Genomic DNA, 25,399 nt, shown 5'->3' on the forward strand with positions numbered 1-25,399 from the left:
TCTAGAAATTAAAGGTTCATATATATTACATAATATATATAAAATAAAAATTCAGATTCAAACAAAAAACACAAAAGGAAAAGCCACTTTCCCCTCTCTTCTTATGATTCTTTAAAATATATATTATACATATAATCATATTATATACATAATATAATAAATATTATATAGCTACATGTGATTATAATATATGTAAGAGACATGTGAGGTCAAAAATCAATAAGATTTATACAAGAGAAATGAAAGCATATATTCTTACCCAGATTTACACAAATCATAGCAGCTTTATTTGTAATGGCCACAAATTGTCAGTATCCCAAATGCCCATCAACAGGTGAATGGGTAAACAAATTAAGCATATCTTTACAGTGAATACTACCCAGCAGTAAAAAGAATGAACTGATACTGCAACAACATGTATGAATCTCAAAATAGTTAATGCTGAGTGAAAGAAGCCAGATTTTTAAAAAGTACATACTATATGATTACATTTATATAAAATCCTAGAAAATGCAAACTAGTCTATAGGCACAGAGGGTCTCTCTTGCAATACAACCATCTGCACGTGCAAGTTTCACTGAGCCCTCTTTGTATTACCCTGTGGGAATTGGGGCTCATAACTGATACAGTGTTGATACTCTGGCTACTGTTACTCCTCTGAGTAATAAACTGTCTTTCATCTATGACCTAGATGTCTCATGTCTTCTTCCTCAAGCATCCAGACTTGTTAGCTTACAAGTAGGATAAAATATCAGATCCTTCACAGTTCTTGACAATGAAATACCATTATACCCATACCTAAAAAAATTAAAAGGAATGGCAATGCCAAGTGTTCATGAGGATGTGATGCAATTGGAATTGTCATACATCGCTGATGGGGCTATATTAATAAATTGGCATTACCACTTTGTAAAGCTGCTTGGCAAGATCTGTTCAAGGCGTATAAAGCTATATGTGCATGTTACCTAAAACCTAGCAATTCCACTCCTGCATAGACTAGCCATCAAAAATAAGTCCTTATATTCACCAAAAGACAAATATAAGAATGTTCATATCAGTTTTAGTTACAATACCCAAAAGCTGAAATTAATCCACATGTCCATCAACAGTCTTGATGAATTGTGTACAACAATGAAAAAGAATGTACTACTGCTATAGACAACATCGTGGAGAGTGCACACTATATGAAGTATGTATATTTATATAAAGTTCAGAAAAACAGACAAAACTATGGCACTTCTGTGGTGAAGAACTAAAGTAGTGGTTACCTTTGGTGGGAATATCAATTAAGGGAGCCTTCTATATCTTGATCTGAATGGTGGTTGCATGGGTGTATACATAGATAAAAATTTATTGAGCTAAATACTTAAGATTTATGTACACTATGTATATAAATTATACCTCAACTTAAAATACATATAAAGTATATATTTAAGCTCTTGTCTTTCTAAAAGGGTTTTCCTTTGTCTTTGGTTTAGAAATAGCAGTCCTAGGTGACATCACTAGATCTTTGAAGAAATACCTATTTTTAGTGTTGATTAAAAATATCCAAATAACTTCAAGAACTGGATGATTTACTTAAGGTGTATCAGAAGTTTGTTCCTTTTTCTTGCAAATAGTATTCCATTGTACGTCTATACCTCATTTTATCTGTCCATTCACCAAGTTGATGGACATTGAGATTTTTTCCATTTTTTAGCTATTGTGAATACTGCTGCTATGAACATTCTTGTGCCAGTCTTTGAATGGATATATACTTTCATTTCTCTTGAATAGATAACTAGGATTGGAATTGCTGGATCATAGGGTAAATCTATGTTTAACTTTTTAAGAAACTGCGAAACTGTTTTCCAAAGCGACTGCACCACCCACAGTGTGTGGAGACTCCTGTTTCTCCACCTCCCATCTACCATTTGTTATTGTCTTACCTCTTATTATGGTTATTCTAGCAGATGTGAAATGCTGTCTTGTGGTTTTAATATGCATTTTCCTAGTGACTAATGATGTTGAGCTTATTTTGTGTGCTTATTAGCTATTCATATATCTTCTCTGGTGAAATACCTATTTTTTATGGGCTGTCTTCCTGTTATTGAGTTGTAAGAATTTGTTGTATATTCTGTATACAAATCCTTATCAGAGATGTGTTTGTAAAATATTTTCTCCCAGTCTGTTGCTTATCTTTTTGTTTTCTTATTGATGTATTTTGAAACACAAAATTTTTAGAAATTTTTATTCCTTTATTGAAGTATACTTGATTTACAGTGTTTCAGGTGTACAGCAAGGTGTTTCAGTTACACATATATATTTGTATGCTCTTTCAGATTCTTTTCCATTATAGGTTAGTACAAGATATTGAATATAGTACCCTGTAGGTCCTTGTTGGTTATCTATTTTATATATAGTATGTATCTGTTTATCCCAAATTACAAATTTTTCCCTCCCCCCTCCCTTTCCCCTTTGGTAACCATAAGTTTGTTTTCTATGTCTGTAAGTGTGTTTCTGTTTTGTAAATGAGTTCATTTGTATCGTTTTTTAGATTCCACATACAAGTGGTATCATATGATATTTGTCTTTCTCTGTCTGACTTACTTCACTTAGTATGATAATATCTAGGTCCTTCCACGTTGCTGCAAATGGCACTATTTCATTCTTTTTTATGGCTAAGTAATACTCCATTGTATATATATACCACATCTTCTTTATCCATTCATCTGAAACACAAAAAATTTGATGACATCAATTTATCAGATTTTTCTTCTGTGGACCATGCTTTAGGTGCCATTTTCTTTTAATCATTTTAACAGAAAGTAAAACTGTTTATATCAAGTATTATAAAACACTGATTTTTCTTTGTTATTGGAGTTTATTTTAACTCAAGTACTGAAAAATACTTCCTTACATACTTAAATGCTTTCTTCCTTCTTCTTTTCCTTCTACCCTCCCTCATGTTAAAACATAAATAAAAGGGATAATATTAGTCCAAATTGTTATTCTGATAAACCTTAATTATTGATTAGTTTTTCATCTATCACAGTGGTCCTCTCATAACACTGGCCTTTCTGGCTAGCAGAGCTTTTTCAGATTCTTAAGCAGTACTGATCACGCTTCTTCAATAGATCTGTCCCGGAGAATAGGATTTTATACTGTTGGAGGAGCACTTACTGACTATGTTGAACAAAATACTTCATCAGAGAATTATTTCTTGTCAATGTTGAATGTAATACAAACAGACCTGCTATTGCCTACAGGGCAAGTCATAGGTCAAGAAGTAGTTTGTATGGGAAACCATGTATCTGTATCTGTAACCATATTCTGTATCTGGAAACCATGGTTTCAGATCCTCACACGGAGGCAGGAAAGTAAACCAAATGACTCAATTATTTTCAAAATTTAATAGATTATAGGTTGAAAGTGTTTCCAGAATGTAGAAAGACAAAATTACTTTCACCTGCTAACTGTACAATGTGTGTAAATATTTGATAAGACCACAATCTCTAGTAGCTTAAGTGATTAGATACCTAAATCAGTTTTTAAAGTAAATTGTATTAGCTCAGGAGGGTCCTCTCTTCTCATTTTAACTCTAGATATATATGTTTTCCTTTACTTTCTAATGTACGTAGAAGTGGTTCCCTAAGCTGGGGGAAGATCAAATACTCAAAGCTCCTTGGTGAACAGGAATGATTGACGATTTCAAATATGAGATGAGTTTGAAATAGGGAAAAAAGTCAGTATATTTTACTTATTAAATTGTTCTAAGCATATGAACGGGGTTGGGGGGTGATGAATGCCAATAATAAAAGGCTTTGTTCAAACTCAGCTTTTAAATTTCCTTCTTTTTTAAACTTTATCTCAGTATGAGTGATATAATTATTTATTTTAGAGACCAATTAATGTTGAATAATGATATGAAAATACCATTTTCATCACATTTTTAAAAACCTAGGGGATTGATTGTTTAATTGGTCCTTGCTGTGTTATAGACTTCTCCCCACCTGGGGAAGAGAAGCATCCTCTTTAGCTTGAGCTTTGTGGCATCTTTACAGGACCACATTTGTCACGACCAGGAAATTGTCAAGGAATTATATGAGGCTGATGCTGGATTGAACTCTGAAGAGTAAAACTGTCTATGTTATTCCATAATTCTTGATTTTAAAGAGAATTGGAAAGGATGTGTGGCTTTTATAACACTGTTATTTTCAGGGAATGGAGTCAGCACATATAAAATGTTTATGGTGATTTTTTTTTTTTTAATATTTTCTGAGATTTTAACTCACTACAATGTATTGGAGTAACATATGTAATGAAATTTTTTAAACAATCATGTACTTTTTATTGATTACTAAAATAGGTCTGATTGAATAAATATATTGGTCAGTTAGATTTAGCTATATACCTTTAGCATCATAAAGATTCTTAAACAAGTGAAGTCTAAAGTTAATGTACCAATTAAAAGCTCCATATACCACAAATGAAAATAGTACTATTTACTGAAAACATAGAAACTTTTATCTTGAATGATGAAGTGATTAAAGGTGAGTTTTGGCAGTCTAGCATTAAAGTTGGGTTTTTCCTGGAGCAGCTCAGTTTTCTGAATATAAATTTAGAAGTTTATGCACCTTTAAATTAAAATCGTAAAATATGAAAAAATAAAAACTGTCTTTTATTGTTTTCAAAATGTAAATCACTATTGCATATTTTTAAGCCTGTTGTGTTGGAAGGAAGCAGGGAACCCTTGTGGACTTGTGGTTGCATGGCAGAAATTATTAGAGTAGGCTGTCTGTGGTCATCCTTGATGTCTTAAAATGAGATTGGCAGTGAATTGGAGGGATATGAGAAGCAGGAAATGTTCACTTACAACAGCTGTCCTCAGTGCTTTGTGTGAAAATGAAGAGTCTATCAGGGAAACAGGCAAACAGCAGAAGTCAGTTAAAATATAAACTCTCACCATCTGCTTCTTAATGTTTGGAGCTGCACATTTTCCTAAGAGAAGGATCTTAAGAATCAGGTAAATGCAAAATGGGAATCCTGGGGGATTTAAATGAATCCAGTCGGAAACTGTAATAAAGATTTTACCAAAACAAATAAAATCAGAAATGGGCTTTTCTGCAGTCAGAATGTTGGCTTTATGAATCAAGGGTGTAAGAACAGCAGAGTGGCTTCTTGCCCAGGCTCTAGCAAACATAAAGTGTCATTCCAGGCTCCCTGCTCAGGTCAGCCAGAATGGCAGTTGTGCTACTAAAATCTGTTTGCATTAGTGGCAACTGATATAAGAAGAAACAATTTAAACTGATTCCAAACTCTGTAATACAGAGTTGCCTCTGGAATGTTTTGTACCAAATGTCATCTGCTGGATTTCTTCCTGCCCACTTGTGTATTAAATTCAAAAAGTATGTCAGTTAATTGTTCTGTAAATGAGTCAGCTGTTCCAATCTGATGAAATCTCAGAAAAATATATGCTCCCTTTTTCCACTTCCCTCTTCCTTCTCTGAAAACAAGGATTTTTAATGACATAGATTTTATGGGCTTAACTTTTTTAAAGCATTTTCTTTTTACATAAAACTTTTTATTATTGATTTGTTTTTCCTATTTCATCAGTTCACTTCAACTTACCTGATTAATTCTTATATTTGTATCTAGAAAGTGTTCATTAAATATTATAGTATTGATTTAATTTGACAGAATTATCTCAAAAAAATTGCCAGGACAATTTCACAGTAAGAGTAGCACTACAAGGTGGGAATATATGTGTCCCTATAGATCTATCACTGGTGTTTTTATGGGATGATGATGTACAAGGCATTGTTGTTATAGCCACCTCCTTCATCCTTAGCTTTCAGATAACCCAGTGAGACAAAAACTTATTTGTTATTCATTGATTGTTTAAATATAGGCAAAACACAATGTGTATGTTAAATACAATTATTTAGTCATTAGAATAGCACTTATTGAGCATATGCTATATATGCCAGGCACTCTTCTAAGCACTTGAGAATCATCAATAAACAAAATAAAGATTCTCACCCTCGTGGAACTTACATTCTCACCAGGGAAGGTAAAATAAACAGAATAAATAAGTAATTTATATAGTATTCAATACAACAGAAAGTGATATGTGTTATAGAAAAAAGTAAAGGATCAGCAGTACCTGAAGAAAGATTTTATGAACATCATTGGAGCCAAGCATATTACCATAGTGATGTCTGTTAAACATTAAGCAGAGCAATGAGGAAGGTGAGGATAGAGCCAGACAGATTTCTAAATCTAAGTAGGACTAGCCTAGAATTTAGTTCTGTATTGAGCATTATGTGCAGGGCGCTCTGATTTACTCTGAAGGAATGTAGTTATCAAAGATAAATCAGACATTTCCTAGTTGCCCTCAAGAACCTACCATAATCTAGTAAGGGAAGACAGACATGTAAACAATTAGCTGAATAACACAAGTTCTAATTAGCCATATATGTATGTGGTTGCTGAAAGGGAGAAACAATTAATTCTGCCTGGGGGATCTATCAGGGAAGGAGAAAAAGTGTAGCCTGAGCAAATTTTGACAATGAATGAGATGTTTGGCAAAGTGTGACAAAGACTTTTTCTCAGAAATTGGCTTGCAAATAGAAAAGATTCATGTGACTACACTGGAGAGTACAACTATGTACAATTAGTGAAACAAAGGCCACAGCGCATAGAATTTCAGATCTCCTGGCTGATCTTTCCAGTATTTGTTTGCTAAGTCTTTAAATACTGTATTTGAAGGGACAAGAATTTTGAAAATGATGAAGCAGAAAGAAACTGAAAATAAGACTAAGGAAAACAATTTAATAAGGAAAAGAGGCAGTAAAGAAATTATTTTGGATCATTTGATAAAATAGTGATAGATTCAGAGATCAGAGAAAAAGATATTACTGCCAAAATAAGAAAAAGAATGAATGTTTTAAGAGACTTAGGTAACACTAACCATAACTCAATTGCAGTCTAGAATAAAGCGGTAGTTCCCCATTGGCTGGTTCAGAGCTATAGTGCTTGATATTGAATATCTCTGCTTTTCCTTAGTTCAATTTGCCTGTGAGTATTTGGACTTGTAAAGGAATGAACTGTTTTTCAGTTCGGTTATTGCAATATTTTTTCTTTTTCTTCTAATGTCATTTATCTGAATTGAGAAATGTGCTGATTCCAAAATATATTTTACTACATTTCTTGGTTTTGTGAAAAAAAAACAATAGAACAACTGATGTTCATTTTTCTAGGAATACTATGGTAAAGCTTAGTTTAGTAAAACTTGTTACGTTCACAGTAAACGTTTACATTTTATAAAAACTGTCAGTAGCTCTTCATTTAATATAAGAAGTTGAACCTGTGAAACGAAGGCTGTGCCAGAAGATTTTTTTAATACAAAGAAATTAAAATGGATTATGTAACTGTTATTTAATTTAAATCTATACTCCAAGTATAGATCTACCATAGTTTAATCTTTAAAAGATTCATAGATGGATGTAACGTATGAAAAGGAAAGACTTTAGGCTTCTTTTTTTAACAAAGCTTTTTGCTCCACTTCATGTTGTGTATTTCTATATCGTTCTGCCTACTGTTAATGAAACATATATTCTCTTTTTAGTAAAACATATCAAACCATCTTAGTATGTTAGCATATAAAACCATTTTAGTAAAAGTACCCTGCTAGAACCTTGCTTTAAAATCATATAATGTACCATGAATATTGCCATAATAATAACCAGAAATTTCTATCACTCATCCAGCTGTTACAGTTTTTATTTGAATTTTGTTTTAATGTGAATAAAAGAACATAAAAAATTCTCATTGTCATTGGTCTTTTCACATTACTCTTCAGTTTATCAGCCAAAAAAGTACCTTATAAGTATTTTTCTTATTAAAAAAACAACAAATTTGGACTTTTGTTTGTTCTTTTGTTTCTTACTGCAGAAAATTTTGAAGTGCAGAGATTTATTGGTCTGTGACCAATAAATGCAGGGCACCTTACTATGCATTGGCAAGGCCTTTATTGCCCAAGTTTGATCACTGCTCTTTGAAACCATAAAAAGCAGAGAATTGAGGGAAAGTGACAAAGATGAAGAAGAAATGAAAAATAAGCTTTTTAAGAAAGAATTAGTTTTGTTTAGGTTTAAAAGGAGAGGAGGGTACAACGCAAATAGTGCTCACTGGATTGAGAGGTAAGATAGCTGGTTTCCAGGCCTGGCTCTCCAGTGAATAAGTGAGTTACTGTAGATAAATGACTTCACTGTCTCCTAAACTGTGAAAGGAGGAGATCTGACTAGATCGTGGTCAGCTAGTATTTTAGGCTTTGCAGGCCATACGGTCTGTGTCGAAACTATTCAGCTCTATGGTAAACAGCTATTTAAACAAAGAGGCAAGGCTGTGTTCCAGTAAAACGTTATGCGACAGGCCAGATTTCATCCACAGGCCATAGTTTGCTGACCTCCAGTCTAGATGGCCTTTAAAACATCTTTTACATCTGCATTCTGTGATATTGCTTTATTATCAACATCACATAGTAAAAGAATTGCTCCTTCAGTTATTTTCCATGCTATCTCAGCCAGGGGCTAGCCAGGAGACAGAAACCACACAGATATTTTAACAGAAGATGTTATATATAAAGAATTGTTAACTAGGTTTCAAAGAACTGGAAAGGTAAAAGAGAACACTGAGATATCATGGACTTAGCAACTTCAGGAAACAGCTACCACTTCTGAGCCTGTAAACGAGAAGAGGTTGGGATGATTAAACCATAGAAGCTTGGGGGAGAGGCCCCACAAAGCTGAAACAAACATCTCTGTGAAGGGGCCATGCTCAGATGATACTAAATATTTCTGAGCTCCAAGGAGGGCTCTGTGGGGACAGGACTTCTGGGGGCTGCCCACCCCCCACCTTTTATTTTTGGTAGCTACACACATATGGATAAAGAACCTAGCAAAAGAAAATAGACTTTGGTTAAAACAGGAGGGATTGTATGAAACGTAAGAAAGAACTAATTCACAGAACCAAATTAGAACCAGTGGGGATGGTGTAATTGTCCCCATGGTTTTTATTTTTATTTTTTTTTGTTTTTGTTTTTTTGCGGTACGCGGGCCTCTCACCGCCGCGGCCTCTCCCGCCACAGAGCACAGGCTCCGGACGCGCAGGCCCAGCGGCCACGGCCCACGGGCCATGTGGGATCCTCCCGGACCAGGGCACAAACCCGCGCCCCCTGCACCGGCAGGCGGACCCCCAACCACTGTGCCACCAGGGAAGCCCCCCATGGTTTTTAAATAAGAGATTAGAAAGTTATCTATTCTGGATAGTTTTAATTTCAGAATGCAGAAATCGAGATTATCTTTTATTCTTCTGATATTTATTCTCTTCCTCTCTCTGGTGTGTCATGTGTCATTTGGCTTCCCTTTCTTGGTTTAAGTTCCCTGGACTAGCTTTCAAAGACTTTTATTTCCTTATAGAAACTATATGTATAATTTGGATAAATTCCTTTTGTGTGGGTTTCCAGTAGATCCAGGTAAATAAGACAGTTGCGGTAATTGAAGGGTAAGGGGAATATACGTCTCTTGCACTTGTTCTTATTCTTTTCTCTCTTCCTCTCCCTCTCTTCGATTTTCTCCATCTTTTCTCTCTCTTTTTCAGCTCATGGAGCACTTTGTAACTGACTGTGCCATTTATCATAGCCCTCTTTTTGTTATTGTTATGTCTTACCTTGACTAAGGATGTGGACATTGCTTCACTGGAGCTCAGCAGCCAAGAGTGATCTCAGTTTGCTTCCTTTCACCCACTCCATAATGTCACAGAGGTAGACTAGCAGTGAAACCAGCAAGGGCACCAAGAACAGAGCCTGGCACACAGGAGTCTCTCAGTAAATAATTGTCATGGAATTACTGAACTAACCCCCAGCACAGTATCTTACATAGTTGGCAGCAGATTGAATTAACGGTTTAATTAATCACGTATGAGCTCTAAATATCCATTTTCTGATGGAAGTTTGGGGTTTTTTTTCTTTTCTGTTAAAAGCTTTTTGTCTTCAGCACTTCCTGATTCTTGGACTCAATAGCTCTCCGTATGTAGCAGTGCCGTTTTACCCCCATCTTCTGCCATTTTCTCTTTCTCTTTCATGGCTAGGTTAGGGGTTAAAGGATTTATAGGTGCAGTGGGAAACCACTGTTACTTGACTTTCATCTTCAGAGAGCAACAACACGTTCTTTGGAATTCATGGACATTGGCAGTTCCCTAAATGCTATTTGGCAATTCTCTGTCCATTGTCCCAGATGCCCGCCTTTCCATTATATACATATATATACACACATGTGAAAATTGTTTTTAGGATGTTTTCATATTTCATTCTTTACCGTGAATGGGAAATGTTGAAAATAGAGCTTCATGGTTCTTTTATAGCTTAATATAATTTGGAACAGATTTCTCCACTGATGTTTATACAAATGGGATTTGTGACCCAAAAGAAGCAAAAACTAATAATCTTTGTTGTCGGGTACTAATGTGTTTGCCAACTTGTTGCTAGTATTCTCTATAAGCTCAGGCATTTGATAGTAGTGAAGGAGCCGCAGACAACTCTTGACATGTTTTCCTGGCACATGTTCCAGACACTGATGGGGACTTTGAGTTGAGCAAATTCTCAGTAAATGTATCTGCTCTGATTCTGAAGTCTGAAGATACAGACTAACTGACAGTTTTCTAAACTTAGGTATTCTGACTAAACTCTTCTGTCTTATCAGCCACAAGCTCCACCCACTTGGAGGACCTCGCTTACCTGGATGAGCAGAGACATACACCTTTGAGAACTTCTCTTCGAATGCCAAGACAGAGCATGGCCGGTGCTCGCACACAACAGGATTTAAGAGGTTAGAACCACGAGAGGGCTTTGCATGGGGATGCCCAGGGGAAAATGGAAATGGGCAGTAGGCAAAAAGTTCCTTTGTTTCCAATTTCCACACCTATTTAAGCCTCCCTTAAGTGAGCAAGTAACCAGTTCATTTCTGCTGAATCTAGAGAGAAAGATGAACACAAATACATTGTACTCATCATCATAGAAAGGCAATGTAATTACCAACAGTTGGAAGCATTGATTCCTTGAAATTCTGAAAGAAAACAAGTGGAAAGGGCTGGGGTTGATGGGGGAAATAACCTTTTTAAGGTCCTGGGTTTTAGAAGTAATTGTTGACCAATTTCAGCCCTAGCCCTGTTGCAGTTGAACTTGATGCTACTAATTTGTTTCACTAGAGAATGCGTTTCATTTACATTCTAGTGGCCATTTCTAGTGACATACAGTACTTTTATTTTCTTAGAATTTTAGTGCTTCTAGTCCTGTCCTGGCAACATCTAAACAACTTATCCTTTTCCCATTCAGACACCTGTTTCTTTACACCCTTTGTGCATGCTACATGCTTCTGCAGTCAGGAACCTGATGTTTTTGAAGACTTTTCATTTTGTTATAACCACAGTCTAGTTGAGAGGCCTGTTATTGGTATCTCTGCTTGTGCCTCTTGTTTGTTCAAGTGAACCAAACTGTCTGTGATAGTCTTAACAGATGGTCTGCTTTCTCTAGTAGCTAGTAATCCATAGCTCTACTACGTCAGGTGCATTATTTATTTTATTTTATAGATTATTTGCATCTTTGCTTTGCTCTTTTCCTCACCCCTTGTCCTGTGCCCTACTCTAATCTGTGTAGTGCCACATGCATAACTCACACAGGAAGGGACTCAAACATGCCTGCTGTCCATTCTGGAAGTCATTATGCTGACCGTTTTTCACTGATGGCTCGGCAACTAGGAGCATAAAATAATTAGTTGTATTGCTACAATTACCATACCTCCCATCAACAGTGGTGAGTTGATGGCCTCAGTCATGGTTTTAGTTCCCAATCCTATCCATCCTGCTTGCCGTTTCTTCAGTTAGCCACATCTTAGTTGCTTGTCCCAGAAAGTGGAATTATGTCAAGTATTACTTTAGTGCTGCTATACTGATCATGTCCAAAGCCTGAATAAATTTTTCAAAGACCAACTAAATTATTTGTGCCATGACCAGAAGGCATAACCATAATAAAGAAGATGGGATATAACTATTGATCTATATAGACCTTCAGATTTGATTGAAAATCTGCCACATTAGCATCACCTTGCATTGCATTACTGAAAAACATACTGACATTGTTGATTTTATTTTCTGCTTTGCTAGTCATTGAATAATGGATTTTATACTACATCAAAAACAAAATTAATGACAGATTTCAGCTATGTATTTTTGAGAACTCTTTGTGTTGGGTTCTCTTGATACTTGCTGATACATGTCTACTTCCAGTATCTAAAGATTTTAGTAAGGTCTTCGACAGATACATTCTGGTGAGCTTAATGTTTACACATAGATATCAGCTGTGTATGGAATACAACGAAAATCTTTTCCATTTCACTGAGCTTCAGCCAAAACATTCAGTAAAACCAAAGTGCATCCAAAGATTTTTCCAAAGCATACCTAAATCTTTAGGAAGCTCTCCACATGAATAATGCATTCCTAACAAAACCAATTTCATATCCCTTGCAGATAGGGTTTCAACTTACTGCTTACATTAATACTTAAAGATGGAGTTTGTCCGTTGATGAGTGTGCTATGGTATTAGTGTTTCAGTTCCTTAAAGTTGTCTTTTCTTTCAAGAAGTTTTCTTTTAGCAGTCCAAAGGGTTGGAACATGCCATCCAGTTGAGTGTATTAATCCATAAGAGACAGGGTGTTTACTAAGCAGTATTTTATCTTCTAAAATTAGCATACTTTAATTTAGAACTTTGAAGCCCTAGGCAATAACCTTCCCTCAAAAAGATGTTATCTTGATTACTATTTACAAATGAACTCTGTAGCTTAGACATTAACAAGAAAGGAAAGCAAACTTGGACAGATTTTCCTTGTGTTTCTGTAGACCTGTTTGGCAAGCCTTTATAATTTGTGGTTATTATGTCCAAAACAGTACACTTTACTATAGAAACAGAATCATATTGTTTTCCTGGTATAATATTAAAAAATCATGTCACATCATTTTCTACTTTTATTTTAAGGAACATACAAATTGCAGTCGTATTTCAGTTTTATATCTTCTGCTAACTCTGGTTATGGTTGAAGTAAAACTTTACCCCAAAAAAGTAATAAAGTGATTGAAAACTTTTTTTAGTGTACATTAAGGTATCTCTTTCTACATTAGAGGTATATCTTTCTGTATTTTAAAGTATAACTCAAACAAGTCCTATGAAATAGTTTTTAAATCACAATTCCGGTTTTAAATGACCCTGGATCTTCAGAAGAAGGTAGTTAATGGTCATGTACACTGTAGTATATCCAGTGGGTACTAAATTAACTGACTGATTTCAAGTACAGAGATTATCTGAAGTAAAATCACTGTAATATATGAAGACATGACAAGCATTTATTGGGCTCTTCATACAGGCAGTCCTGCACTATTTTGTTCAGAGCAGTGGTTCTCAAACTTTTTGGTCCCAGGACCTCTTTCCACCTTAAAAAATTATTGAGGACCCTAAAAAGCTTGTGTTGTATGAGTTGTATTGATTGATATTTACCATATTAAATTAGAACTGATAAATTGTTAAAATACCTATTCTTTTTTTTTTTTTTTTTAATAGTAGACACATTAAGTGTTAATGTAAGCTCTGGAAAATCCCACCTTACCCTTGTGAGAGAATAAGAGTGGAAAAAGACAAATAATCTCTTAATATTATGAAAATAGTTTTGCCGTTGTGGACCCGCGAAAGTGTCTTGAGAAGCCCCAGGGGGTCCCAAGATCATACTAAGAAAGACTGGTTTAGAGGATACCATTGTAACTGAAGATAACATTTTATGCCTTTAAGGATCACGCAGCCTGTTTACAGAAATGAGGAAAAGTGTAGTTTGAGAGTTGGTTAGAAGTTATTCATGAACATGGTTTAATAGTACAGGCATAGTTCATTTAACAGTTATCTTAATAACTGCAGTTGTTTGATCATAATAATAGTCTTTTGACTGCTGAAGCAGAAGTTGCTGAGGTAACCCATGAGCTACAGTTTGGATCTTCAAGTTCAGTATTAACATTAACATTTGCTTCATTAGTAAAAAGTCTTTTTTTTTTTTTTTTACTTCTCAAGACAGCTGTTTTGAACAACTGTTCTCCCAGAATTGATGTTTCCAGAGACCCAGCCCAACAGTGGGGAGGAGGTCACATAAGTGCACTGTCCAGGATCTTAGTGCAGCAAATCAGTAGATTTCTAGCTGTCAACCATCCAAGAGCTTGAGCTCTAATGACAAAATAGTTACAGTAGATTGTGTCCTAATGCAGAGTATACAGCTAGCTAACCTACTACATGTGCCTTTTAAGTCCCAAAGCCTAATGTCCTTGACAGATATTAATTTGAAATCTTAAAGTTTTTAAGTCAAGTTTTTAAAATTATTTTCAGGGTCCATTTTTAATTTAATCACCTTGTGTAAATGTGGAGTCATGCTAGACCTGAAACCTCTCACTCTCTCTGACCACCTTAATGGAATCTCTTTTTACCCAGATAAAGAAAGAAACTGTTTACTGTCCAGTAAAAGGGAAGAAGAGGATGTTGGTTTTTATGGATAAATGTAATAAATCTGAAGAAAGAATATATAAATGGACCCAGGGGAAGTTAAAATACACAAAGCAGGGCTTCCCTGGCGGCACAGTGGTTGAGAGTCCGCCTGCCGATGCAGGGGACACGGGTTCGTGCCCTGGTTCGGGAAGATCCCACGTGCCGCGGAGCAGCTAGGCCCGTGAGCTATGGCCGCTGAGCCTGCGCGTCCGGAGCCTGTGCTCCACAACAGGAGAGGCCACAACAGTGAGAGGCCCGCGTACCGCAAAAAAAAAAAAAAAAAAAAAAAAAAAAAAAACACAAAGCAAATCATAGCAGAATGACTTTGAATAGTAGCTACTTGGGGTAAATTAACAACAGATTATTATTGATAAGACTCTGGAACCTGCCTGATATGAAATCATCATCACACTATTCTGCTTAAAGAGATTATACATTCCTAATTAAAACTTCATTTCTCAATATGTGTTGGTTTCCTTAGGACTTTTACTAAATCCCATTACATAGATGGCCATTCACAGGCATTGGATTTAATTAATAGCTGCTTTAATAGATACTAGGTTGGGGGCGTATGTGCAAATGATGGTCTCACTCATTGGCAGAACTGATGTGAAATTGACCCTGACACAGTTAACATGGCTTTGTCAAAGGAAAAAATTGAATTTTTATCAAATAAAATCAGTGTTTCATGCCATTTGTGAGTCCCCTACTTTTCCAAAACAATGAATCCTTTCTGAAGATGGCTAAGATGTATGTCATGAAGCTAATAATCTTGCATTAGCCTACTGAGTCATACATCCCTGAGGTTGCTTAGTCATCTTGATCATTGCCTGGCTAGCTCTCACATTTACAAGGGAATATTTCCATCAGTCTTTTCTATCTCACTGGTCATTGTTTTATTTTTACAAGATAAAATTTCTTCCTTTTTAGGTAAATCGAAAATCCAGAAATAAAGTTGCATGCACATAACTGCCTAAATGTAAATATTAGAGTAGATTGTAAGCTTTAGTTGTATGAGGTGATCCTCTCACCTCCAGCCAGCTCTTTTGCAAAGTACCCTAAAATTTGAAAATGCAGTACTCACACTGGATGTCTTTGCTAGAAAACTGATTTATACTTTTTGGAGTAGTCTAGCTGTAGTTTTTTAAAGCAGATCACTACTTGTTAAAGTAGCTCCAGATCAGTACACAGATCTGGTTTTTATATAAACCAGCTTTAGTTGGTAAATCTGTCTTAAAATTTGAAAGCACAAACAGTGGCTAATATACAACAAAGTTCCTCCACAAGACCTGAAAGGGAAAATTAGCCTTTGGGAAAGAGAAGAGTCTATAAACCATTTAATCCTCTAACAGGGCACGAATTGACCTCTCGCATTAAATAACACACTACTTAAAGAAAGGCTGTGGAGTAACATGAAAGAAATTCTAACCATGATATCTAGTTCTGCAAGAATAAATCACTGAAAATGTTTTTAAATGCCTTAAGTGCAATAAAGAAAAATAACCATTAAGCCATTTTTATGTTTTGATCTAAATTAGATTTAAAGAATAGCTTCCCAGTTAATCTTTCTATCATTATTTTCTCCAAAAGTGACTAAATCTTATTAAACTAACCATAATGCCAGTAAATTTATTTAGGTAACACTTTGTAAAACATTTTTGATTCAGTAGAATGATCTAAGCGTTCCAGTCTTGCAGTATGTAATAAAAGATTTTTTATGTAATAACTTCCCCAGATACTAATAAAATATAGCACAGGAGAATTTCCTTTGTAGGGCCATAGCTATTTCATCACTGAGTGTTCACTTTAAAAATGTTGAATCTGGGTTTCCCTGATGGTGCAGTGGTTAAGAATCCGCCTGCAAATGCAGGTGATATGGGTTCGATCCTGGTCCAGGAAGATCCCACATGCCTCGGAGCAACTAAGCCCATGCGCCACAACTACTGAGCCTGTGTTCTGGAGCCTGTGAGCCACAACTGCTGAGCCCATGTGCACAACTACTGAAACCTGCACGCCTAGAGCCTGTGCTCTGCAACAAGAGAAACCACCACAATGAGAAGCCTGCACACCACAACAAAGAGTAGCCTCTGCTCACCACAGCTAGAGAAAGCCTGCGTGCAGCAACAAAGACCCAATGCAGCCAATTAATTAATTAATTTTTTTTAAAGTTTAATCTTAAATTTCAAGTAATTAGCCAGTTCTGATTCCCCAATAAAAATCTCACCTTCAAGACCAACAATCTAATAGCACAAAACTATGTTGACATAGTTATATAATTCTTTTATCAGATGTTTCACATTTTAAAAGGTTTACCATTTTTATACTTTCCCCACATTTTGAGATATTAAATGTGAGGAAACATGTGAAAAGTAGCAACATTTAGGAGAGTTGGATTTTCCCTATTTCTTCCACTATTTTTCAAGGATCATTGTTCCCTTCCTGAAAATTCCACTCAGCAATGATTCCAGGTTTTTCTCAACAAATGCTTTTCTATAAGACCAATGTCAGAAAGCTGAAATTTAATATACAAGTTTCTCAGAGACTCAAAGTATTATTTTCAAGAGGCAAATAAGACTTTTCCCTTTTTTATCCCCACATTAATAGAATACAATAGACTTCTTAAAACACTAAGACAAATGCTGAGAATGGGGCACTTTTAAACAGATAAAAATGATAGCTTACATTTATTGGAGTTCTTATTCTTTATAGACCCAGTGTTAAGAGCTTTAAACATGTTATTTAATCCTCACAACTCTTTGATGCAAGTGGGGTAGTAAGGAAACTGGGACTTAGAGAGATTAAGTAACTTGCTTAGAGTTACAGGTCTAGTAATTGGCAGTGCAAGGATTCATTTCATATGTGGAAGACTCTGGAGCCTGTGCTCTTAACCACCATGCTATCCTATGTCATAGACAATATAATATAAAAAGCTTTAAGTAATATAATAATAGCAATACGATGGCTTATTATACATAGTTCAGTACACCGGGGTGTTAGGGATGGGAAACAGTTGCATATAAACACTAATTGCCGGATGGTGGTTGCTAAGACCTGCAGGGAGTGGAAAATGGGGAGTTGCTGTTGATTGGGCATATAAAGTTTGAGTCATGTAAGATGAAAAAGTTCTAGGGATCTGCTGTACAACATTGTGCTTATTGTTAATCATCTCATATGATTATTTGCCATCAAATATCTTTTTTAGTGGTCTATTCAAATATTTTGTCCCCTTTTATTGGATGGTTTCTTTTCTTATTAATGAGTTTCAAGGGTTTGTTATATAATTTGGATACAAGTCCTTTATCAGATGGGTACTTTGCAAATATGTTTTCCCAGTTTTTGGCTTGTGTTTTCATTCTCTTAACAGTATCTTTTAAAGAACAGAAGTTTTTAGAAGTCCAGTTTATGAATTTTTGCCTTTGATGGGTTGTTCTTCTGGTGTTGTATCTAAGATTTCTTTGACAAACCCAAAGTTACAAATATTTTCTCCTGTATTTTCTTCTAGACGTTTTACAGTTTTAGGTTTTACGTTTAGGTCTGTGATTGATTTTGAGTTAATTTTTGTATGTGGTACGGTGCATGATATGTATCAAAAGTTTTCTGGGTTTTTGTTTTTGGCATGTAGATATACAACTGTTCTAACATCATTTGTTGCAAATACTGTTCTTCCTCTACGGAATTCCCTTTGCACCTTTGCACTGTCAAAAATCAGTCATCCATATATGTATGGATCTGTTTCTGGGCTGCTTCTGTTCCATTCATCTGTCTTATCTTGATGCTAATATCACACCTTCTTGATTACTGTAGCTTTATAATAAAGCTTAAAATCAGGTATTGTTAACCCTCCAATGTTGTTCATTTTCAGAATTGTTTTGGCTATTCCAGGTTCTTTGTATTTCCATATGAAACCTTGTAAATTTCTACCCATAAAGCCTGCTGGAATTTTGATGGGGATTGCATTGAATCTGTAGACCTATTTGAGGAAAATTGACTTCTTATCAATGTTGAATCTTCCAATCCATGAACATAATATATCTCTCCATTCATTTAGGTCTTCCTTAACTTCTCTCAGCAATGTTTTGTAGATGTACAGAGGTTGAGCATATTTTGTCATATTTATCCTTCAGTATTTCATATTTCTTATGCTATTATAAATTGTATTGCTTTCTGTTTCAATTTCTAATTGTTCATTGCTAGTGAACAATTACATAGAAGTACTATTGATTTTTGTATATTGCTTCTGAATATCCTGAAACCTTGCTATTGCTTCTGTATCCTGAAACCTTGCTAAACTCATTTATTATTTCTAATGACTTTTTTTTTTTTTTTGCAGTATGCGGGCCTCATTTATTATTTCTAATGACTTTTTTTTTTTTTGCGGTACATGGGCCTCATTTATTATTTCTAATGACTTTTTTTTTTTTTTTTTTTTGGCGGTACACGGGCTTCTCCCTGTTGTGGCCTCTCCTGTTGCGGAGCACAGGCTCCAGACGCGCAGGCTCAGCGGCCATGGCTCACGGGCCTAGCTGCTCCGCGGTACGTGGGATCTTCCCGGACCGGGGCACGAACCCGTGTCCCCTGCATCGGCAGGCGGACTCTCAACCACTGCGCCACCAGGGAAGCCCCCTCTAATGACTTTTTTATAGATTTCATAGGATTTTCTACATTAAGATAATCATATAGTCTGCAAACATAGTTTTACTTCTTCCTTTTTCTTTTTCTTATCTTGTGACTCTGACTAGAACTAGTACATTGTTGAATAGAAGTGAAGAGAGCAGAAATCCTTACCTTATTCTGATATTTGAGAGAAAGCATTCAGTCCTTCACCATGAGATACGTTAGTGATAGGTTTTCAGTAGATGCACTTTATCAGGTTGAGGTTGTTCCCCTACTATTGTTAGTTTGTAAGAGTTGTTTGGTTTTTGATTTTTTAATCAGGAGTTTATGTTGGATTTTGTCAAGTGGTTTTTCTATATCTGTGGAAATAATCATATGGTTTTCTTTTTTGCTTTGTTAGTATGATGAATTACATTGATTTTTCAAATGTTAAGCCAACTTTGAATTCCTAGTATAAAATCCACTTGATCATGATGTATTTTTTTATATTGGCTTCAATTTACTATAATTTTTTATATTTTTTTGCATCTGTGTTCATGAGATATATTGGGTTGTAGTTTTCTTGCAATGTCTTTGTCTGGTTTTAATAGCATAGTAATGAGAAAGTATTCTCTCCTCTTTAGTTTTATAAAGAGTTTGTGTAAAATAGATGTTATTTCTTCCTTAAATGATTGGGTTTTGCTCATGAAGCCATTAGGGACTGCAGTTTTAATTATGGGAAGGTTTTAACTATCAATTCAATTACTTTAGTAGATATAGGCTATTCAGATCATGTGTGGGTTTTTTTAGTGGGCTTCATTAGTTTGTGTCTTTCAAGAAATTTGTCTGTTTTATATAACCTGTTGAATTTATTGGTGTAAAATTGTTCATAGTTATCCCTTACCCTTTTAATCTGTAGTCATGTTACCCCTCATTCTTGATTCTATCCTTATTGATATGTCTTCTCTTTCTTTCCTTATTAGTCTGCTTAGAGATTTATCAGTTTTATTGAGCTTATTAAATCTTTTATTTTCATTAATTTTTCTATTGTTTTTCTGTTTACTGTTTTATTTCCACTCTGATTTTTATTATTTCCTTTCTTCTGCTTGCTTTGGGATTTTTTTCTTTATTTGCTAATTTGCTAAGGTAAACGGTGAGGTCATTGACATAGACCTTTCTTCTATTCTAATATAGGCATTTTAATGCTATAAATTTCCCTGTTAAGTACTGCTTTAGCTGTATTTCACAGATTTTGTATTGTCACTTTCATCCAGTTCAAAATACTAATTTGCTTTTTGATTTCTTCTTCATCTCATGGATATTTCTGGGGAATTTCCAGATATATTTCTGCTGTTGATTCCTAACTTAGTTCTGTTATAGTCAAAGAACACACTTTGAACAGCATGAATTCTTATAAATTTATCCAGAATTTCTCATGAGCCAAAATATGGTCTATCTTGGTAAATTTTTCAAGGCCTTTATAATACTTGTGTCTGGGGTGTCCCTCAGGTTCACTGATTCACTAGGAGGACTCACAGTATTCAGCATATAGTCATTCCCATAGCTATGCTTTATTACAGTAGAATGATACAAAACGAAATCAGCAAAGGGAAAGGTAGATGGGCGAAAGTCCAGAGGAAAGTGGACACAAGCTTCCAAGTGTTCTGTCTCAGTGAAGTCACACAACATGCACTTAATTCCTCCAGCAATAAGTTGTGACCTGTGTGAAATGTCTGCCAGGAGATCTCATTAGAGATTCAGTGCCCAAGATTTTTATGGGGGTCTGGTCACATAGACCTCCTTGCCTAAAAAAAAATTACCGAAATTCCAGACTTCCAGAAGAAAAGCAAGTATTCAGCATAAACAATATTGTTTGTACAAACAAATTAGGCACAGTGAGCCATTCTTCCTAGTTCTTGGAATGGTGTGAATCCTCTTGAGATCTACATTCCCAAACTTCAGTAAGGGCCAATCTTGTAAGCAGGCTTTCTAAGGGTTAGTAGTCTTAGGCCTGTTATGTTAACTCTTTTCTGCACAATAGTATATTTCTGTTTCTCTCCTCTGAGCCTTTATGTTATTGTTGTGAGACAGTTTATTTATCTAAATGTTATAAACCCCACCATATAAAAGTCAGTTATCTTTTAAAGAGTTGTGAAAAAAATCTTATATGTTAATCCACATAGTTCCCATTTCTGGTGCTCTTCATTTCTTTTGTCATATTTTTCTATCTGATGTCATTTTTCTTCTGCCTAAAGGACTTCTTTTAACATTTCTTATGTTATGGGTCTGATGGTAACTAATAATTTTTTTCAGCTTTTATATGTCTGAAAATCTTTATTTCATCGTTATTTTTGAAAGATATTTTCGGTGGGTATAGAATTCCAGATTGACATGTTTTTTCTTCTCATAATTTAAAGCTTTAGGTCTACTACCTTCTCATTTGCATTTTTGACAATAAATCTGCTGTCATCCTTATCTTTGTTCCTCTGTACTTAATGTGTCTTTTTATTCTGTGGCTGCATTTTTTTTTCTCTTTATCACTGGTTTTGAGCAAGTTGACTGTGATGTGCCTTGGTGTCATTTTCTTCATGTTTCTTGCCTTGGGGCTCACTGAGTTTCCTGGATCAGTAAGTTTATAGTTTTTGTCATATTTGGAAATTTCATAGCCATTATTTATTTAAATATGTTTTTTTGTTCTCCACCTTCAAGGACTCCAGTTACACCTATATTTAACCACTTGGAGTTGTCCCACAGTTCACAGATGTTCTTTTTATTTTTTTTAATAATTTTTTTATGTTTATCTCTTTTTTCTCTGTGTATTTAATTTTGCATTGTTTTTTGTTTTGTTTTGTTTTGTTTTTTTGCAGTACATGGGCCTCTCACTGTTGTGGCCTCTCCCGTCGCGGAGCACAGACTCCGGATGCGCAGGCTCAGCGGCCATGGCTCACGGGCCCAGCCGCTCCATGGCATGTGGGATCTTCCCGGACTGGGGCACAAACCCGCGTCCCCTGCATCAGCAGGTGGGCTCTCAACCACTGCGCCACCAGGGAAGCCCTTGCATTGTTTTTATTACTGTGTCTTCAAGGTTACTCATCTTTTCTTTTGTAATGTCAAATTTGTCACAAATCCCATCTAGTGTATTTTTCATTTCTGATGTTTTTTTCTGTAGAAGCACAATTTGGGTCTTTTGTATCTTCCATGTCCCTTTTGAGCAGATAGAATATAGTCATGGTTTTAATACTTTTCTTTGCTAATTCTAACATCTGTGTCAGTTCTGGGTCAGTTTCAGTTGATTGGTTTTTCTCCTAATTATGGCTCATATTTTCCTGCTTCTTTTTGCATGCCTGATAATCTTCATTTGGATGCCAGACATTGTGAATTTTACGTTATTGGGTGTTGGATATTTTTGTATTCCTATAAATATTCTTCAGCTTTTTTCTGGAATGTGACTTACTTATTTGGAAACAGTATGATCCGTTTTGGGTCTTGCCTTTAAAATTTGTCAAGTAGAACCAGAACAATATTTACAGGTCTCATTATTCTATACTTCTGAGTCAAGGTCTTCCTGGATTTATCCAATGTCCTGTGCATTGTGAGGTTTTCCATTCTGGCTGGTAGGAGCAGGCACTATTCCTGGCCCAATGTAAGCTGCAGATACTCTTGTCTCCAATCCTCATACTTGTGCTAATCACTATCCTGCTGATTACTCAAGGGTTACTCTCCACAGGTCTCCAGAATTATTTCTGTACAGCTCTCTCCTTTCCAGTACTCTGTTCTTTGAACAGTGGCTGCCTTGGTCTCCCTGGATTCTCAGCTCAGTCTACTCAACTAAGGGAGTCTGCCAGAATCTGGCTGGGCTCTCTCTCCCTCCATAGTGGTCTGAAAATTTTCTCAGTGTTGTGAGTGGGCATAGGGTTTACCTCATTTGTCTTTCATCTCTCAGGGATTACTATTTTTCATTGCCTGTGTCTAGTGTCTTGAAAACTGTCATTTCATATACTTTGTCTAGAGCTTTATATGTTTGTTCTGGAGTTGTTTTAGGTGGGAGGGCAAATCTAGTCCTTGTTTCTCCCTCGCCAGAAGTGGAAATTCATTTCAGATTTTTAAAAAGAAAATTATAGATGAAATGAACCAGAGCATCAAGCCATCTCTCCTTAGAAAATGACTGGCTTGAGAGTTAGAATTGGATTTCCTGTAAGCTAAAATACATATTTACTTATAATGATGAAGAAAAATATGGTTATTATTTGCACAGAATAAATCCCACATGTCACATTAGCAAGACTTTAGTTACTAAAGTGGATATGTGTGACTTCAGCCTTCTCAGTAACTTTTCTAAAAGAAAGGAAAACTAGTCTTTAAAAAAATATATCCTGTCCTCTCTGGACACTAGCTCTAAGGCACATTTTCTCCCTTCCCCCAGCTTCCTGTAGGAATATGATTGTTTGTGTCTTGGCCAGCATCCAGGCCTTGCCTGTGGTGTGTACAGAACTTCGAAAATAACAGTTTTTCTTCCCTGAATGTCTTGTTACTTAATGGCCCTCTTATTTATGACAGAAGCCTTTAAACAGGAATTTATCCTTGAAAGGTGTCAAACAAATGATTCGTTTCTTTTTATTATAATATGGTTCAAGTGATTTTCAAAGACTTTGGTTTGCATCCTATAACTGTCTTCCTGTAGCCCTGCTGTCCTACCAAAGCCAAGTCTATAAACATTTCCCTGCAGTTAAGAATAGAAAATTCATATTCACTGTTTTCATTCACTAATTCATTTATTAAACGTTATTAAATGTACATACCCTGTGACAAGAACTGTCCTAGTTAATAAGGACTTAACTAGGTTGGGTGATTGTGGTAGGGTAAGTTGATGAGATATGAGGATAGAAGTATAGGGGCTGAAATGATTATATCAGATACATATCATTGATGACTGTATACAGGAGGGATGTGTGGAATGCAAAGTTATTCATTAAAAGCTTGTTTAAGTACATGGTAAAAAGCAAGAGATGTTGAGAATCTGAACTATATGACTGTCATTCATTGAGGATTAACTAGGTTCTGAACTACGAACTTAATGTACATTTTCTTGTTTAGCCTTATGAAATAGATGTTCTTATTATCCTCATTTTACAGATAACAAAACTGAGGCTTAGAGTAATCTGGCAACACCTCCAAAGATTATATCATTATGAGTAACAGTGGAATGGGAAAAGAAAACAGGAATTATATCTGGGAGATATTCCTCAAGAATAACTGATAGGACCTGTGACAAATTAGATGTAAAGGTCAAGAAAGAAGAAATCCTGGTGAGTCCCAAGTTACTATCTTGGGAGACCAGGCAGATGATGATATTTCATTAACTGAGATAATGAATGGAAAATAAAGAATAGGTTAAGGTGAGTGAGAAAATAACTTTAGTTCTAAACATTTTAAGTTTGAGATATCTATTGGAAAGCCTCATAGATAACTCTTGTAAATTGCTGGAAATGCTATACAGGAGTTTAGGAATGGGATCTGGAACAGAAATGTAAACCATCACCACTTAGATGGTTATAAAAGCCATCAGTCTGTTCCTTTGAGATTACCCAGGAAGATCATGAAGAAGAAAAACATAATAAAGTATAGAACCTACGATTGGCAATATTTTAGGGATGGGCAGAAGAGGAGGAATCATTAAAGATATATCAGGAAGAGAGGACCAAAAAAAGAACTAGAAGAAAGTGTTATTATGTAAAGCTCAAGAACGGAATGTATTTCAAAAAGTGGGGATTCATTAGAAGTGTTAAATACTAAAGCATGGTTAAGTATAAAGACTGAAAATAATTCATTGGACTTAAAATTTAGAAAGTCTTTAGTGTTATTACCTAAAACAATCTCAACAGAGTAACATGGGAGGAAGCCAGGCTAGGATGAGTTACTGCTGTGGAAGTGAAGATGGCAAGCATGGCCCTTTCAAAATGTTGCAGGGGGGTGGGGGTGAAAGGGAGAAGGGACATAAGTCAGAAACTCAAAGGGCCGAGGGCTCCAAGAGAGCCAGTATGTTCTCAATATCCTTTTCATTATGTTTGTTTTAAATAAATGTGTGTGGGAGGGAGGTGATTAGGTTACCCTGGATTCTTTTTCGGCTTGATCATGTGGATAGTAGTAGCAGCTACCAGAGTTAACCAGCAGACTCTGTCCTAGGCACACTACATG

The 25,399-nt window shown here is 35.6% G+C and overlaps 1 protein-coding gene across 1 annotated transcript in view; it reads left to right on the top strand.

Annotated features, from left to right (window-relative positions):
- TANC2 (tetratricopeptide repeat, ankyrin repeat and coiled-coil containing 2) overlaps positions 1 to 25,399 on the top strand; it is a 323,861-nt gene that overhangs the window by 193,467 nt on the left and 104,995 nt on the right. Inside the window, exon 7 of the mRNA XM_007456751.1 lies at positions 10,743 to 10,868. Within this exon, the coding sequence (XP_007456813.1) occupies positions 10,743 to 10,868 (126 nt within the window). The remainder of the gene's footprint in view (positions 1 to 10,742; positions 10,869 to 25,399) is intronic.

Source organism: Lipotes vexillifer, unplaced genomic scaffold (genome assembly GCF_000442215.2).
Source record: "Lipotes vexillifer unplaced genomic scaffold, Lipotes_vexillifer_v1.1 scaffold299, whole genome shotgun sequence".
Lineage (NCBI taxonomy): Eukaryota > Metazoa > Chordata > Mammalia > Artiodactyla > Lipotidae > Lipotes > Lipotes vexillifer.